This window comes from Vipera ursinii, assembly GCF_947247035.1.
Source record: "Vipera ursinii genome assembly, chromosome: 3".
In the NCBI taxonomy this organism is placed as follows: Eukaryota; Metazoa; Chordata; class Lepidosauria; order Squamata; family Viperidae; genus Vipera; species Vipera ursinii.
The window spans coordinates 197,245,075-197,264,206 of record NC_139516.1 but is presented as its reverse complement, the minus strand read 5'-3'; the positions used below and the strand labels follow the sequence as shown (position 1 = coordinate 197,264,206).

Below are 19,132 nucleotides of genomic sequence, written 5' to 3'. Positions count from 1 at the left end.
TGAGGGAAACAATAACAGAAGGATCATTTATTATCCAAAATTCAGTAGGATTTGGCTTGTTCTCCAATCCCTGAATTCCAGAGTTACCTTTCAAACATTTCATGCTAGCAAGAGAACAGGATCGTTTGGTTTGTGTTCCAAATATCGAGTCCCTCAAAAATGAGGATTTCTAACTTCTAATTTCAGAAGCTCTCTGCTCACCCAAGGCAAGCAGGCAACAATTTCCCGCTGAGCCATTGTTTCCAAAGATTCAAATCAAGCGATTTTTCATTGTCCTAAAGCTAGGCAATGTGCACGTCAGCAAAACAGGACCACTTTTATTACTGCCAATATAGTGCTGCAAACTAATATTAAATGCAGATTCAATGCTCAGTGGTAAAATGGATACAATCTGAAATTTCTTTTGATTATAGAAGTCTGCATTTTGCACTTTTAGGAGGATGAAAGTCTTGGGGCGGGGGGTGCTCTGCCTCACACAAATGAGGAAGGAAGAAATATTGTGTTTCTTCTTAGAAGGACCAATATTTCTTAGGATATTATTTTGTTAATGACCTTGATTCAATTTTAGAGAGACGTGGTAGCGCAGTGGTTAGAAGGCAGTATTGCAGGCTAATTCTGCCAACTGCCAGCAGTTCGATTCTCACCGGCTCAGCCTTCCATCCTTCCGAGTTCAGCCAAATGAGGACCGAGATTGTTAGGCACAATTTGCTGACTCTGTAAACTGCTTAGAGAGGGCTCTAAAGTACTGTGAAGCGATATATAAGTCTAAGTGCTATTGCTATTTAGCACTCACATTTTTTTTTGTCTCTTGCCCCCTAAAGGCAAAAAATTGTTCTGGAACAATGGAGAAAGGTTGGAGAAATCTTCAAAGACACTGTTCTGAGTTTATGTGCAGCCTGAGGTCTTAACATTTTACATCCACTTAGTTGAGAAAGACACAGAGACAAAGTTATAATGGCTGTTTGTTTACTTTCTGCCTGTTACTCATCCTCCATTCCCAACTATCATAGTTGAGTAGTAACTCTACAGACTGGTAGCTGTGAATAGGTGTTTTCTTACAAGAAGCATTTCCTCTTTGAAATTTTAAAGGAGAATACAATTAGTCCTCAGTTTACAACCATTTGTTTAATGGCTGTTGGAAGTTACACCGGCACTGAAAATGAGACTTATGACTGTTTTTCACTCTTAACGACCACTGGAGCATCTCCATGGTCACATGATCAGAATTTGGATGCTTGGCAACTGACTCATATTGATGATGGTTTTAGTGTCCCAAGGTCATGTGATAATTTTTTTTTTTGCCATCTTCTGACAAGCAAAGTCAGTGGGGAAGCCGGATTCAGTTAACAACTGCGGTGATTTACTTAACCACTGTGACAAGAAAGGTCATAAAATGGGGCAAAACTCACTTGACAGCTGTGGTGCTTAGCTCAGTCAGTAAGTCAAGTACTACCTCTATTGAAAGAATGATGTCCCTTATTCATGAGTTTTGTTATGTCAGAGACTAAAGTACAGCAGAGACTTAAAATATTTGTGCAATGATGTTATTTGCACCACTTTACATAATTATAACTGTGACATTATCACGAAAAGGACATAAATGGATGCCATTGATGTCACTAGGAGAGGAAATTTGGTGCGTTGCGTGTCAGAGGTGTTGCACTGAGGTGCGGCTAAACCAAATTTCACTGTACTTTTTACCTTTGCGTTCTTATGCAATATTTTACAAGTACCTTCTTTGAGAAGAATTATGGTGTAGGGATTAGGAGGCCCTAGAAGAGAAGGTCCATGTTTAAGTTCTCACCCCCTGAAGCTAAATGGGCTCATCCCTGCCTCTTAGCCTGGTCTGTGGGATTGTTGTGAAACTAAAACAGGAAGACAGCAGCATACAAGGCACCACGAATGTCCTAAAGGTGCTTTTTGCAGGAGGGAACTGGACTTTCTGTTTTTTTCTTTGAAGACCTTTCGCTTCTCATCCAGGAAGCTTTTTCAGCTCTGACTGGATGGTGGGAAATGGAAAGATTTGTATTACTTGCAGACAGCTGGTCATTTGCATTCTTTTAAAAGAATGTCTGCAAGCTGTCTGCAAGGAATATAAATCCTTCCAGTCCCCGCCATCCAGTCAGAGCTGAAGAAGCTTCTTGGATGAGAAGCGAAACAACTTCAAAGAAAAACAAGAAAGTCCAGTTGCTTCCTGAAAAAGCGCCTTTGGGACAATCGTGACTTGGATGACTGAGAATCTCCATAGACACGGCACCATGAGTGTTTGGAGAAAAGGCAGAGTATGAATAGACTTCAGAAATAATAACCTGTTTAAATCTGCTGCCAGATTAACTGGGGTTTGAGCACTTTGCTTAACCCTCATTATATTGGTCTAATAGTCAGAGAACTGGAGCTGAGGAGGACTGTACCCCAAAACACCTTACAGATGCAGTTGTCAGTAAGAATTGCTGCCATTTGGTCTAGTGATTAAGGCTAGAAACCAGGAGTCTGAGAGTTCTAGTCCTCTGCCTTATTCATGAAAGCTGGCTGGTTGACTTTGAGCCAATCACCAGGAAACTCTGAGTTCTAATCCTGCCTTAGTCATGTAAGCTGGCTGGTCGACTTTGAGCCAGTCAGTCTCTCTCAGCCCAAACCATCTCACAGGGTTGTTGTGGTGGGGAAAATACGAGGAGGAAGAATTATTATGTATGTTTGCTGCCTTGAGTTGTTTGTAAATATAATAAAAGTGGGGCAAAAAAAAACTAAAATAAAGAGTAGGCAGTGAAGAAAAAATAAAGTTCTCTACCCTACTCCTCTAAGCAGCTACTTTAATACGGGCAGATTTTTTCATAAACAACACATCCATTGCTTTTCCGAGGACTATTCTGTAAAGGATCAAATTATTTAATCAGTCCAGCACTTCAGTGCTATTCTAAACATAATTTCCTTGGACCCTCTCCCTTGTTCTGCTTCTGTCTTGTGGGTGCTTGGGAGCAGGATAGAGGGGCAGTGAAGATTATAAAACTGAGGTAGGGATGCTCTGGTTCTTCACAGTTCTAGAATTTTTTTTTCCAGGCAAAAAACAGACTATAAAAACTTTGAAGAATAAACTGGCTTGTTTGTGTTTTGTTGCAGACTTCCAGAGCTTCTCGGTGGGCTGATCCAGATCATTTTGCTCAGAGGCAAAGCTGCATGAACACTTTTGCCAGCTGGTTTGGCTATATGCCGCTGATCCATTCTCAGATGAGACTAGATCCTGTGCTCTTTAAAGATCAGGTCTCCATCCTGAGGAAAAAATATCGAGACATTGAACGACTTTGAGGAGCCCAGTTGAGGAGTGGGGAGGGGTGAGAATTGGATGGGTCACCTAGCCCAGCGCAGCAGAGCCACCCAGATCCTCGAGTCCGACCACACCAAGAGCAACTCAATCCAAAAATTTCCGACATGCCAATGTTAGTAGCCAAGCGGCTCTGGACCCAAAGGGAACACTGGTTGCGCTGGACTGCTTTGAAACACCCCCTCAACGGGCTGCAGGTCCCTCAAGACTAGGTTGTGTACAGTTTCATTATGGAACATTAAATAATTATTTTTTGAAATGATTGCTATGCAGGTTTAAACTTTTTTAATGATAAAAATCCCTATTAAAACAGAGTTCTTTCTTTAATCAAAATTGTGTTGGTTGTTGTGACTCTTTCAAAGGGGTTAGGTTTTCTAAAAAATATTCCCATAAAAAGGCAAGCCTGGAGGCAATTTATGTTGTTCTTTTAAGAGAAGATAGTTGTGTCTGTTTATTGAAAATGGGACCAACATAGAAATATGCAAAGCACATTCAAAAATACAAAACATGAGGCAAAACACCAGTGCTTGAGGTTTGCTCCAAAGGTCCCAAGATAGAAATCTGTTCCAGTCCACCTCAAGTCACCCTTCCTTGTTCCTTTTCTACCTCCCACCACAATTTCAGGACAGTGAAATGAAGGAGGGGAGGAGGGGCCCAAAGAAGCAGTTACTACTGCTCCAGTGCAAGGATTGGGGTCTCTTTTCTTTAAAATTTAAAATAGAAAGTTTGAAGTAGGCTTAGAAAAGTAGTGATTGCTAGAGTTCTTGCAGTTCCTTCTGGATAGCTCCAGTGCCTCGCTGAACAACAGCTGAAGATTTTCTCTTGAGCTAGAGAAATGGCGATGTTTTTTCCTCCCATTTCATTTTCCTCATTTTGAGATAACAGTGTCTTGAAGAAATAAAATGTCCAATTGGGGCCATGGGTCCCAACAACCTATGGATGATGTGGGAACCTGCACTATTTGTCTTGACAGTGATTAAAAAGCAAAGTCTCCTTCAAGTCAAGATCTTTTCTTGATAGCGTCATGAAAGTACCTGGGACATTTTTCTGGCAATAATATGAATGTGGCTTGCCTTTCCTTTCATGAATATTTTTGACTGCCAATATAGCTTCAATCCCTGAAGTTTATTGGGTGTCTGTAGACCAGATACTGATCAAGTTTGGCCTTTCCAACTTTTGAGGAACAGCCAAGATCAACTGGGTGCTGCCATCCATCTGAAGAGCATGCTCTGCCTATCTGCAACTGTTCTTAGTGGACAGGTTATGATGTGTGAACCCATCAAACAAGCTGCAGACAAATGAAAGTAGAATTTCCCCCAACCTCTGGCATAAAAACAATCTACCATCAATGTTCCCCTCTCTAAGCTTAGAAGTGTTTACTCAAACTTCCCTAAAGGAATTAAGAAGGTGTAAATAGAATTGAGAAGAGACATCACATATTTCCAAAATTACACAACCGTGCCAGCCTCTTAACCTTGACTTTTCCATTGAAAACACTTCAGCTTTTAAAGTTTAAAAGAGTTGCACATTTCCTCTGAGGTCTAATGAGAGCCACTTGGACTTCCTCCAGAAGACCCATGCATCTAATATGATAATAATAATAATAAATTGCACTCATCATTCTCTTCTTGAAAAGAAGCACAGAGCTACACTTGCAAAATCTTCCTTAATGCATGGGGCATATCCCTATAGAAGGAATAAATTATATGATATGCTCATTAATTAAATTTCAATTGTATTTTAAAGGGGCAGGGGGATTATAAAAAGAAAAAGGCAATAAAATATTAATATGAACTGCCTTGGCTTCTCAACAGAAACGCTGAAATTTGGCATGATTATAGCTCTCCACATTATATGCTGCTGGCCTAATTTCACATACAAAAGACAAATGATCTAGATTTTTAAAAAAATAGTATTTGGAACAGCTGCATCAGCACCATCTTGAATTTTGGGCGTAATATGGTTGAGTAAAAAAAAATTCCAAATCAGCTTCTCAAATACATAAAACTGAAACTTTTGAATTCTCTTGGAAGAGCCTTAAAACAATATTATTGTTATAATAATAATAATAATAATAATAATAATAATAATAATAATAATAAGAAGAAGAAGAAGAAGAAGAAGAAGAAGAAGAAGAAGAAGAAGAAGAAGAAGAAGAAGAAGAAGAAGAAGAAGAAGAAGAAGAAGAAGAAGAAGTTGGAAGGGACCTTGGAGGTCATCTAGTCCAACCCCCTGCTCAGGCAGGAAACCTTATACCATTTCAGGCAAATGGCTGTTCAGTCTCTTCTTAAAAACCTCCAGTGTTGGACCATTCACCAGTGGAACAACCTGCCTCCAGAGTTGGTGATAGTCCAACACTGGAGGTTTTTAAGAAGAGACTGAACAGCCATTTGCCTGAAATAGTATAAGGTTTCCTGCCTGAGCAGGGGGTTGGACTAGATGACCTCCAAGGTCCCTTCCAACATTATATTATTATTATTATTATTATTATTATTATTATTATTATTATTATTATTATTATTATTATTATAACAATAACAACATGGTAGTGATAGAGCTCTGGCATCCCTATGGGTCCTACATCCTTGAAACTTGCAATCTCAACAGATCTGGAGAGCATCAAATATAGACAATGAAGTTAGATCAGAAGTCTTCAAATGCTGGCTGAGAAATTCTCGGAGTTGCAGTCCACAAGTCATAAAAGGCCCAAGTTTGAAGACCACTGGATTAGATGAATGTGTAACGTTCTTCAAAAAATCTGTGTTCCAGCCATTTATTATGTCCACTCCCCAGCAAACCCACCATTACATCAAAGCTTGATTTATCCTATTGACTTATTTGGGTGATCTGTAGTAAAGATAACTTATTATTGAGGTTTCAACATTACATCCATTCCTAAGGAGAAGAAGGAAAAGAAATATACAACAGCCCAAAGATATACATAGGGTGGCAGAGCACAATTTAGCACTGTCCAGGTCAGTATTGTGTAAAGTGTGAATGGATTGGATCCAAGACTTATTCATATCTAAAAAAGCATCTCCTTCCACTTGTATCTAGCTAAAAGAATTACTCTGCCTTCTTAACTCTGAATACCCTTCACAGTTCTTGCTTTTTACAGATAGCTACAGTAATTAAACAAAGAAAAAGAAAACAGATTCATTTCAAGATAATTTAAGGAACATATGGGGCATTTTCTTTTTTGTAACATGTTTCCAAGACACATCCAACCAGCTAGAGAACTATGTGTCTTGTAGACAACTTTGGAAAGGTTTGTTCCATATATGGCATTCATTCAAAAAAAAAAAAGCCTTGGTGGAGCAGTGGGCTAATGCCTCCTTAAGTAACACCAGCTGCCTGCAATTAATGCAGGTTCACATCCCACCAGGCTCAAGGTTGACTCAGCCTTCCATCCTTCCGAGGTAGGTAAAATGAGGACCCAGATTGTTGGGGGCAATAAGCTGACTTTGTAATAATGCCACTTGGGGTGTGTGTGAAAGCCCTAACAAGCAGGCATATACATAGAATGAAGGCTACTGCTAAGCTTGTAAGCCGCCCTGAGTCTTCGGAGAAGGGCGGGATATAAATGTAATAAAAATTAAAAAAAATTTCAAGGGAATCTCCTCCTTAGGGCTCCAGTCAGCATTGTCCCTATTGAACTAGAAGACTTCACAGCCATGGGACATTTGGGAGACAAAACTATTTCCAATAAAGGTTTGGAGCAAATTATATTTAGAAAGCTAACAAAGAACTTAGCAACAAAGGTACCCCTTGTTTCACTCAGCAAGTTCTTTCTCCTTGTCTGCATTATATAGCTGTGTCTCTTTGTTACCCATTGCTTATTCTCTTTGGCTGGTTCAATAATATCCAAACGAAAGCAGTACATCTTTCTTTGCTTGTTGTTGTTGTTAGCCACACTGAATAATCAACTTACCCAATTTCTCTAATGGCCAAAAAAAATCATGGATTTTTTTTTAAAAAATGCAGCATTCCTCTTATTAACATTATTTGGGTCAGCTCAAAGACTCCAAAAGTTTATTCCCACCATGATAACTGTGATCCCGCCTCCCGTTTTTATGTCTATAATGGTGCTTGTTTACCACCATATAACCGTACAACAACCATTTAGGTGACCAGCCTGAAATTTTCTGGATATATTTATCAATTGTTTCTTGATAATGTAAAATGAAACCATTGAAAAATCCTCTATGGATGCAGGAAACCCAAGTGAACCCTTTGGATTTTATTATTGTTTTATAAATAAATATAAAAAATGAAGAATTATAAAAAACCTCGTGGTTCTCTTTTGTTTTTGATTGCCATGGATGGTCTATAGCAGACATGTCAAAGCCTGCGAAGTGGTTTCATGTGGCCCGCGAAGCCATCCTGGAAACAGGGAGGGAACGGCCCCCACTGCCTTGGCCCTGGCCCAGAGACCCTCCTTCTGCCAGAGACCCTCAGATCTGTCCCACTCCTGACCAGGCCCCCATAGGCACCCTTGATGCGAATGATGCATAGCTGGCCATGCCCACCCAGTAGGCCACGCCCACCCTGGCCATACCTACCCGGCCCCTTGAGGGCAACCGTAACGCAAATGCGGCCCTCAATGAAATTGAGTTTGACACCCCTGGTCTATAGAATAGAACAGAACAGAACAGAACAGAACAGAACAGAACAGAACAGAATAGAATAGAATAGAATAGAATAGAATAGAATAGAATAGCACAGTTGAAAGGGACCTAGTAAGTCATCTAGTCCAACCCTTGCCCAAGTAGGAGACCCTACACCATTTCTGACAGATGGCAGTCCAGTCTCTTCTTGAAAGCTTCCAGTGATGAAGCTCCCACAATTTCTGAAGGCAATCTGTTCCATTGGTTGATTGTTCTCACTGTCAGAAAATTTCTCCTTATTTCTAGGTTGGGTTCTTTACTCTTTGCATAGTAAATATGGTAGCAGTGTTTCTAAGTACAATTATTTTCACTCAGGACTATCCATTCACTTATAAGATAGGAATGAAAGATTATCCTTGGAGATCACCATCACTGAATTCAGTAAGAAATTCCTGCTACTATATTCAAACAGCCAAAGGTCTCAATATTTTGTCCTCACTTCCAAAATCTGTGATCACCAACCATGCTCATTCCTTTTGAGCTGTTTTGGAGAGAAGTCAAAAAGTTTCCCATCTCTAAAGCAATTCTCAGAATGTGGTATATTTCTGAGGAAGAATCCTGCACTAAAGGCAAATCAAACTATAAGTTAAGAAAAATAAATAGCAAATGCCCCAGATTTGGAGATAGCTGGTTTGCTGAAAAGATGGTGTTTATGTGGTGATTTCAGTTTAAACATGGTCATAACGTCTCCCACTTCAAAGTGAATATTTAAGTTTGTGTAAAGATTTCTTGTTCTTGATGCATCTGATGTGCTAACGTGAAACTGTCAAGACTGGGTGTTATCTACCATATAAATCAAGAAATAGGGTTGTTTTTTTCAACTCAGCAGTACTTTAACAAGGAATCTTGAGATTATATTCATACTGACAGTAAATCCGGGGTAGCCACACTATGGATTTTATGAAGAATTAAGTAGAAGAGCAGCTATTATAGTCTGGTGAGGACTTTTGTTCATCAATAACATTATAGTCGTGCAGTAGAAAAGACCTTGAATATGTGAATGTGTGCATTAGCCATATTTAGGAAGGACAACAGCTATGTGGGATATAAAGATACTCCAGCAGTAGAAGCAGTCAATTTTTCAACACTATTAGTTTGGGAACAGAAGTGGGTGGAAGCTGTGGCACTCCCGTTGTGTGTGTTGCTTCCCACAAACAATCAACTGAAAAACAGAATGCTGGACTACATGGGCTTGTTCGAACCCAGCAGGATTTTTCTTACGTTTTTGCAAATTCCCAGCAGAAGCAGATTGTCAAGCAAGAGAACACTACTATAAGCTTGAAAAGCTTTGGTTAACACAAGACAACACAAGCAGCACTTCAGCAAAGCTGCAACTTGTTTAGGAAATTAGATCATCAATTCTGTATCCATAATGGATGCACAAAATGTCCCCAATTTTTACTAACTGCCCCTGAAATCTTTTCCGGCTGACATTGCTTTTTTGGTAAGTTAAAATGGGGTTTCTGTAGAATTAACAAGAAAGGCTGAATTGTGGCCCTTCACTCTACAAAAGAAGATGGTTTATCTCTTTCACAAGAATAACTGAATAGTGAAGGAAAAGACATCCCCGTTGATCAATGGGTAGTTTATTCTCTGTTCTTTTCTTTAAAAATAGCCCAGTATGTGCTACATTGATAGAAGATTTCTCTAAGAAGGAAGAAGATTACACTGCACCTATGAGGAAGCTGGTAGATTTTGTCTCTGCCCATGCCACAGTAATAAAATGTCAAATAAGTCCACCAACTTTAAAGGCTGTGGAGACCTCTAGAGTTGACAAGTCTGGGCCATAGAGACAAAGAGTTTAGGTTCTCATTTTCAAAAAAAAATATGGGTTTATTTATGTAGACTATATTTCAGGTATCAAAGAACAAAGACAAGGAGGTCACCAACTATACAAATAGCTTTGTTATCCTGGGAGATGCATTTCAACACAATTCCAGCATAAGAAGTTGAGGAAAGCAGGCTTACGTCGAACTACAGTGCAGTTCAACAATGAGAACACTTATCCTGTTTTTTTATAAGAGGAGTGGGCCACTGTTTTTGTTTTTTAACAAAACTTCATAATCTGAGGACTTTACAAAAAGCTGGGACAAAGTTTTGTTTTTTATAGAGAGAGAGGCAATGCTTTTCATTAAGCAAATGTATGCTTTCAATGGGAGCTTTGCCACCATTTCACAGCACAGTTTTGGGTGGCTTTGCGAATCACACACATACACACACAGAGAAAGGAATTGGGAAGTTACTAGACCTGCTTTTTTACAATGCATGCAGGATTGTCTTCTCTTAGATGTTTCAAATTCTAGCTCTCATCAACCTACAGTAAGCCAGTACAATTAATGAGAAAGCTTTGTGGGGCTTAAAGTCCAGAGAAGCTAAGTTGCCTATCTCTGATACAAGCTGTTAAACCTAGTAAGTTTATATTAAGTTTATAACTTAATCCCAGACAAGCAGTTGAGATGCTGTTTCTGGTAGGGGCTTTGTCATGTAATGTGACAATATGTAAAAGGATATCTTTTGACTTGAAGATGGAGGGATGTGGTGAAAGATCTCATCCAAAAATTTCAAATAGGGAATAGAAAAAGATTGCCTTCATATCTTCAGATGTTTTGATCCCAAGCAGTTTATGTTATGATAGATTTTTTTTTCTTTATCCCTGCTTGGCCTTCAAATATTATGCTTCTAATATAAATCTTTCAAAGAAAATTCTCCCCTGGAGGTTCAGTGTAACTTTAAAGCTCCTGAAATAGATGAAATGGTAAAAAAAGTACCGTACCTTACATCTCAGACAAGGAATTTAGAAAGCTCCTCATACCAAGAGAGGGAGAGTTGCGTATTTTCAGCCTTCCCAAATCCAGTGTCCTTCAGTTATGTTGGTCTAATATTTCTAGGTAGATATGGTGACAACCAATATCCCTTTGCAAGATTTAAAGCAAGGTTGGATTGATGCAGGCTAAAAAATAATAATAATACATTTTATGTTAGGTGTTGTAGCAAGCAGTTTGCTTAAAGGCAACATAGGGGAGTCTTCAGGATGGTAAAAAATGAGTTAATGCGACAACCACAATTATGCAATTGAAGCCCCATTCCTTTCCTGTGAAAAATGTAAAAAAAAGGGGGGGAGGGGAAGAATTTTGATCACTTGGTTGTGGTTGTCATCTTTCTTTTTTTGACTGGCCCCCAACATACACACACACACACAGAGAGAGAGAGAGGCTCCGTTAAGCTAACCTAAGGCCTTGAAAAGCTACTTAGAGTAGATGATACAAAATGGAACAAATTAAGTTCTAATTCAGATTTGGGATCTGGGAAATTGAGAGTTTTGCTAATCTGGTAATCCAGCTGGACTCTTATATCTGCAAGGAACTTGGAATTTGAAGCTGTCCCTTGGTAGAGCTTTGTTTATTCGAATTTCATTTTTCTTCTTTCCCTTGTGTCTTTCCCCTCCCCCTTTCTTGGTAATTAATCGATATATCACACTCTGGTCTTGTATCTCGTTTCATTTCAGTTCTTTCCCATATTTCTGTAATTAATAAATTAACAGCTGTTCTGTTTATTTTTACACATGCAATTAAGATAATGGGGCCCTGAATGAAAAGCAAAACAAAAAACAAAAAGGGAGCATTATAAGAAATCCATCATTATTTTTCTCCTGCCTGCCTATTCCGCAGTCAAGAGACCCCGAACAGAGAATTAGTGAAATACCATTTTCTGATGAAATAATTCTGCTCTGACAACAGCACCCTCGTATCTGTCATCCATGTCCAGCAATAGTGATAACCTGTTGATCCACGGCAGAATTTTGTGAATGGTCAGCCTTTTATTTAAAATCACCAGGACAATGCCTTACCAGTTATGCCCTCTCTGCTTGAAGGCAGCAGAATAATAAATGAATGCAGGAGGCAAAGAAAAACGGATTGCTAAGGGAAGAATTTTAATTGCCTTTAACATCAATCCGGCAATCAAGTTCCCATTAGAAGGGAAATTCACTATGGGACAACTTGCTAAGGGAGCTGCATTGGCTTCCAGTTGCCCTCCGGGTGAGATTCAAGGTGCTGGTAATGACCTACAAAGCCCTACATGGCATGGGTCCGGATTACCTACGGCAACACCTGCTGCCGGCATCAACCTCCCTCCGTCCAGTGCGCTCCCACAGAGAGGGCCTCCTCAGGGTGCCACCGGTCAGGGAATGTCGACTGGTGGCCCCCAGGGGGAGGGCGTTCTCTGTGGGCGTGCCAGACCTGTGGAACCGCTTACCGGTTGAGCTCGGGATGGCCCCCGACCTGCACTCCTTCCGACGTGATCTAAAAACTTATTTATTTGAACAAGCCTGCCTGGTCTGATGGGGTTGGGGTTGGGGGTTTTAACATGGATTTTAACTAATGTATTATATCGGGCATAATTATTTAATGTTTTTAAATTTTGTATTTTGTATTTTAATATTTATTGCCCTGTACACCGCCCTGAGTCCTTCGGGAGAAGGGCGGTATAAAAATTGAATAAATATAAATATAATATAAACATAATACACTAATATCGAAGAAATGTTGGGATACAGTCATTAAAGAAAGGATGCCAAAGGAGGGACAAATGAAATGTGAATGACAAAAAATAAAGTAATGTTTTAATTGTTTTAAATTATTAAACTGAATTGTTGAATTATTCAGTAGCAAGTTGTCCTATGGCAAGCTGGCCAGGGCAACTTGGCCATGGCGAGTTGGCTGCAGTGAGTTGTCCCATTTCATCCTTGCTCTGTATATGTATATAGAGTTAACACCATTGTTCAGATGTCTTGGAAATGGAAGTCCAGAATTTCCTAGCCAATCAACAACCATATGAAATATATCAGGTTAGTTAAAGCTTCATTACTTAATGCAAAGGATCATGGGACTTCTAGAATACTCTGCATATCTGGAGTTCTTTGAATTAGCAGTCAGGTCATGGACCCTAAGACTTAAGTCTTCAGGCAGTTCTTTGAAAGGAATAATTGATACTTAGACATTCCTCCCTCATTATTAAAGATCTTACTGAAAACTTTGCTAAACTTCCATGGTACCCTGGGATGCACTAAAAGAACTTATTAATTAAGGCATGTTTGAGATATTCCTAGCAGTCCATTTTTTATAAAAAAAAATCAGGACTTTTGAAGCAATTGAGAAAATGACTGAAATGCCCACAATATGCTAAATTAAACTGCAGTTAGTTCAGTTGGCATGGTATGAATCCAGGTAACTGGGTTAATTCAGTAAATTTATTTACCATAGTACTAAGTGGTAAAAACACATAGAACCAGTGGTGGGATTCAGCCGGTTTGCATTGATTCGGCAGAACCAGTAGCTAAATTTTTTTGTTGACTTCGCAAACTGGCTGAAGCCTTAGCCCTTTATCGCAAGGCCCAGAACGGACTGCTGGAAATGCATGGATGCCACTTCCAGAAGTACTTCTGAGCCTCAGAGGCCTGGGAGAGGCCTCCCAGGTCCAGAACGGTCCACTGGAAGTTCATGGATGCCACTTCTGGAAGTCTGTTCTGAGCCTCGGAGGTTTGGGGGAGCCCTCCCAGGTGCAGAATGGCCACCAGAAGTGCATGGACGCCACTTCCAGAAATCCGTTATGGGCCTCAGAGGTAGAGAACCAGCCTTCCATGCAGAGAACCAGTTGTTCAGGTATTTGAATCCCACCACTGCATAGAACATAGAATAACAAGACCTTGGAGGTCTTCTAGTCCAAACCCCCTGCTCAAGCAGAATACCTTATACCATTCTGAACAAATAGTTGTCTAACTTCTTCTTGAAAACCTCCAGTGAAATAACACCCACAGCTTCTGGAGGCAAGCTGTTTCACTGTTCTCACTATTTATGAATGGCCAACTTCTACCTAATGTTATAGCTGGCCTGAAATTTGAAAAAAAAATCCAAATAAAAAATCCAAAGCATAGCATACACGTGTGACAGCTGAATAAGGAGGCACGGAGCTGGACAGCTCCGTGCAGGAACAGTGTTTGGCGGGAAAGCCGGATTTAAAGGGATTGGCTGCCCAGCCGGCGGGAAACCTGAGTTTAAACCTATTGGCCAGGCATTCACCTGGTCTGGTATAAATAAGGCAGGTAACCTTTGTTCCTCAGTCCTGTACCACGCTTCCTCCTAATAAAGTCATTGCATCCCTGAAGTCTGAGTCTCTCTGATTCCCGAACCGACACAATAATTGGCGAGGAGGGTGGGATGCTGTTCTGAAGGGCAGTAGGACACCCTGTCTGGCAGGGGAATCGTCGCCTGAATCGGAACAGGATTGATCGGATATAGGTTTTTGTTTTGTTTTTTTAAACATAGTTATCTGACTTGACGCTTTCACTGCATTACCCCTTCTTGCTTTTCAATTTGATTAACTCCCCTTGCAGGTTTGGATTCTGGTAATGTTCAAAACAGCAGTAAGTGAGTGATTCGTATCCAGAACCTCCTTTGTGAAACTATGCTCTTCAGGACATGGAAGTCAGAAGGGCTGATGCCTTCTCATTCTTCTTTCTTCTGCTTTTATGAGCCCTGGTGACCTGTGGTTAGAATGCAGTACTGAAGACTAACTCTCCCCACAACCTGGAGTTCGATCCTGACTGGCTGAAGGTTGACTCAGCCTTCTGTCTTTTCAAGGTTAGTAAAATGAGGGCCTAGATTGCTGAGGGCAATATGCAAATAATGCTGACATTGTAAACTGCCCAGAGAGCTCTGTAAACAAGTGGTATATAATTCTAAATGCTATTGCTAATACTATTGTTATTGCTATTGCTATTTTATTGGATCCATGCAGTCCAAGCTGGATCCTTACTCATCAAGCCCAGTCTATGCAAATGTAGAAAAGTTTTCCAGGATGGGTAGAGTACAGCTGATTCTCTCTCTCTCTTTCTCTTTCTCTTTCTCTTTCTCTTTCTCTGACACACACAGTTGATACCTTCTCTCCTATTTCTTCTTAAGTAGTCTGCGGAGTTCAGTGTATCCCACAATGAAGTAGAGGTGAAACAGCGGTCCCATCTCAGTGGCAACCTTTTTGCTGAGTTGTTACTGAAATGGGCCAGTGAACTGTACTAAATTGCCTAGAATAAATTGGCTTTGTAATGTGATAATAAATTAAAAACAAATAGATTTGCCCTGTGCATATTTGCCACAGGGAACATTAGCATAAATGATGTTAAGAATTCTTTCTGGCCTGGGACACACTGTTTGTGTAGAGCACTAATATACAGTGGAAAGGAGATGAGAGCTAATTTGAAATGGCCAAAAATACATTCAGTCCATTGTACATTGCAAGAATGGGTTTCAGGAGGTGGAATTGCAAGAGACAATTAGAATAAAATTTGGCATAAGACTTAATGGCCATTGATGCGGTATTCTTTTTTTTTTCCAAATACATTAAGGTAAGCTAGGCTGTGTTCATGCGGGTCTGTTGTCTTGCTTGTTCAAACACATGGAAAGCTGAACTTTGGAAAACCAAGGGAAAGAAGCAGTTAAATTTTCAATTTTTTAGAATGGGTAGGAGTTATGCCCTCTCTCCAATTATTTATTTATTTACACAATTTAAAGGCTACAAAATTCCCAACAATTTTCCAATTTGGTTACTCTAGTGGTTATAGCACCAAGCTAGAAACCAACAGACTGGGACTTCTAGTCCCACCTTATGCACAGGTTTAGACAGGGCTTTTTTTTCTCATAGAACGCTCAGAATGGAGTTCCAGCACCTTTTTTGGATGGAACCTTGTAGTGTAGGCAAGGTGGGTTGTATGACATGTGAGTTCCGGCACCTTTTTCTTTTACAAAAAAAGCACTGGGTATAGAATAGGTGGTACCGGGCTCAATAGCAACAACTGCAAGAGGGATCTAGGGGTCCTAGTAGACAACCCTTTCAGTACAGTATGAGCCAGCAGTAGGCTGCAGCTGCCAAAAAAGCTAATGCAGTCCAAGGCTGCATTATTAGAGATCAAGATCACATGAAGTGTACTGCTTTATAAGAACTTGATAAGACCACACTTGGAATATTGCATCCAGTTTTGGTCACCACGATACAAAAAGAGCTTGAGGCTCTAGAAAGAGTGCAGAAAAGAATAACAAAGATTATTAGGGGACTGGAGACTAAAAGATATGAACAACGGTTGCAGGAATTGGGTATGTCTAGTCTAGTTAAAAGAAGGACTAGGGGTGACATGATAGCAGTGTTCCAATATCTAAGGGGCTGCCACAAAAAAGAGGGAGTCAAGCTATTATCCAAAGCACCTGAAGGCAGGATAAGAAGCAACGGATGGAAACCAATCAAGGAGAGAACCAAGATAGAACTAAGGAGAAATTTCCTGACAGTTAGAACAAGTATTTAGTGGAACAACCTGACTGCAGAAGTTGTGTGTGTGTGTCCAACACTGGAGGTTTTTAAGAAGAGATTGGACAACTATTTCTCTGATATGGTAGAGGTTTCCTGCTTGAACAGGGGGCTGGTCTGGAAGACCTCAAGGGTCCCTTCCAACTTTATTATTCTGTTTTTCTTGTTATTGTTAAATATGAAAGCTGCCTCATTGTCTTGTCAACTCACCTCATAGGGTTGTTGTTGTGGTGTAAATAAGAGGAGAAAGAAGTATTGTGTGTGTTTGTTGTCTTGCACTATTTATAAAATTTCTAGGTTGCCTACTTTTTTAAGAAAAAAAGCAAGAAACAATGAAAGATTGTGTATGTCCAGAAAAAAAGTATGCAAATCAAGCAAAGAAGAATTATATCAGGGCTCAGCAACAACCCTACCCCAAGGCTAAGGAAAACAACCAGATGTTCAAATATTTTTTTGGAACAGTATCAGATTTTGGGAGGACAGGTGGTGTTATAGAGAAAAAAACTTGAGTCACGTGATTCCCCTGAGTGCACAAGCTTAAGGTAACATAAAGGTAACATGTCTTTTCTTGTTTTGCAAATGGAAATCTTCCTCCAGATGTTGCAAAATTGCTCCGGTTGAATCTTTAATATTCATAATTCCATTATCTTTCTAATGTTTATCACCTCCTGGCATCTTCTAGAAGTTGAAGTCCACATATCTTGCCAAGTTTGCAAATCACTGCTGCACGCAATTAGATTGCAACTCTTGAAATGCCCAGATAGACTAGCCATAAATAGGCTGCTTGAAAAATCTGGGAATTTCAATTGTACCTATAATACTTAGCAAGACAGCTAAAAATGCCATATTATTCAATTTAATGGAATTATTAAGACCCAATCAGTATGGACTGCTTACTTAGTATTTTTGAGAGCAGTTTCAAATCAGCTTCTGGATCCCTTTCTCAAAAGCAGGTTGAGATGCAAGGCAACCTATTTTATACTCCATCTCCAGAGATATGATATGTTGGAAGATGGGAATCCAAATTAAAAACCATCTGGAGGGCTTACTCCACAGATAAAACTTGATAAAAAGAAAACAATGGACAGCACAGAAGTTGCAACGGTGTTTTGGATTGAGATGGTGCAACACGCAATCAGCACAAACTATTGCTTGAAAATTTGATTTTACAGTCGCCAACTGAGGATTACGGGTTCAAATGGCCCATCACATCATATGTTTATGCATGGATTTCTTCATCTCTTCATTCACTTAATGATTGGACACATTTGTCATTTTGGTCTTTTGTACCGGGAACCAACACCATTATCACTCTGATTGCATAGGTAAAGGTAAAGGTAAAGGTTCCCCCGCACATGCGTGCTAGTCGTTTCCGACTCTAGGGGCCGGTGCTCATCTCCGTTTCATAGCTGAAGAGCCAGCGTTTGTCCAAGGACGTCTCCGTGGTCATGTGGCTGGCATGACTAGACGCCAAAGGCGCACGGAACGCTGTTACCTTCCCACCATAGTGGTCCCTATTTTTCTACTTGCATTTTTTACATGCTTTCGAATTGCTAGGTGGGCAGAAGCTGGGACGAGTAACAGGCGCTCACTCTGTTACGCGGCACTCGGGATTCGACCCGCCAAACTGCCGACCTTCTGATCGACAAGCTCAGCGTCCTAACCCACTGAGCCACCGCGTCCCTGATTGCATACGCACAATTAATTATCTCTGTGTACAAGTTTATATGTATTGCCTTAGACCAATGTCCCTCAGTCTTGACAGTTTCAAGATGTGTGGATTTCAACTCCCAAAATTCCCCAACCATGAGTTGAGTGCACAAGTTTAAGGTAACATAAGGTACGTACCATCATAGAGGAACTCTTCCCTCTGGTCTTTCCTGGCAATAAAAAAGTCACTTTTTCAATATATATACATGAGAAATTCCACTGGTTTTCCTCCCCCCACACACACCATTTCTATGTGTGACTTGTTGAAAAGGTCACCACATGCCGTATTTTTTCACACAAAATAATAACATCATTTTCTCATCAGCTGTATTCCTTTGTTATTCTGCATCAAGCCTAAGGGAGTATTAAAGCATTTGCATAGATGTGTTTCTTTTCTATAATTAATGCCTATTTTTATGGACCAGAGGAAAGGATCTTTGGAGTCCAGCTTGTGTCCTTTTTCTAATAGAGGTACCAGAGCTATACACAAAATGGCAGAAAAAAAAGATGAAGAAAACTCTGTCTGAAACAGCGGTTGTCTGCACTTTTGCAGCAAAAATCTAATAGTTCTCATTCCTGGATACTGTTCTTTGAAATATAGGAAAAAAACTTAGATCTAAATTGTCTTTGTGGAGAAGTTCAAACAGTCTACCTGTTTGAATTCAGGACTTTCTGCTACTAAAACAAATGTTTTACCACTCTGCTTTGATCCATCATTATAACTTCTCATATTATTAAAACCCCACCTTAAAATTAAAAAGGCATTTCTCTCTTTCCTTCGTTATGTGAAGCTGATCTGTTCAGCATGTAAATCATCTGCTCAGTGTGAGTTTGACCTAAGTCTTATGAGGCATATATTAGGATATATCTAAAGCATATCCTCATTAATTCATTAGAACAAAATAAATGCTAAGCAGAATGGAATTATAAAACAAGGAGCAGTGGCAAAGATATGATTTGGTACAGATGCTTTAGATTACAATTCCTATAGTCTCTTGTGATTGGCAAACTGGATGAAATTGATGGGATTGAAAGTGTGAAACATTAACAAGACCCCAGGCTGCTTATTCCTGGCTAGTTTATA

At 39.9% G+C, this 19,132-nt stretch overlaps 1 protein-coding gene across 1 annotated transcript in view; it reads left to right on the top strand.

Annotated features, from left to right (window-relative positions):
- Positions 1-3,631, top strand: part of EXT1 (exostosin glycosyltransferase 1) — a 310,771-nt gene extending 307,140 nt beyond the window's left edge. Inside the window, exon 11 of the mRNA XM_083359823.1 lies at positions 3,118-3,631. Coding sequence (XP_083215949.1) covers positions 3,118-3,303 — 186 coding nt within the window. The 3' untranslated portion in view covers positions 3,304-3,631. The remainder of the gene's footprint in view (positions 1-3,117) is intronic.
- Positions 3,632-19,132: the final 15,501 nt, after the last annotated feature.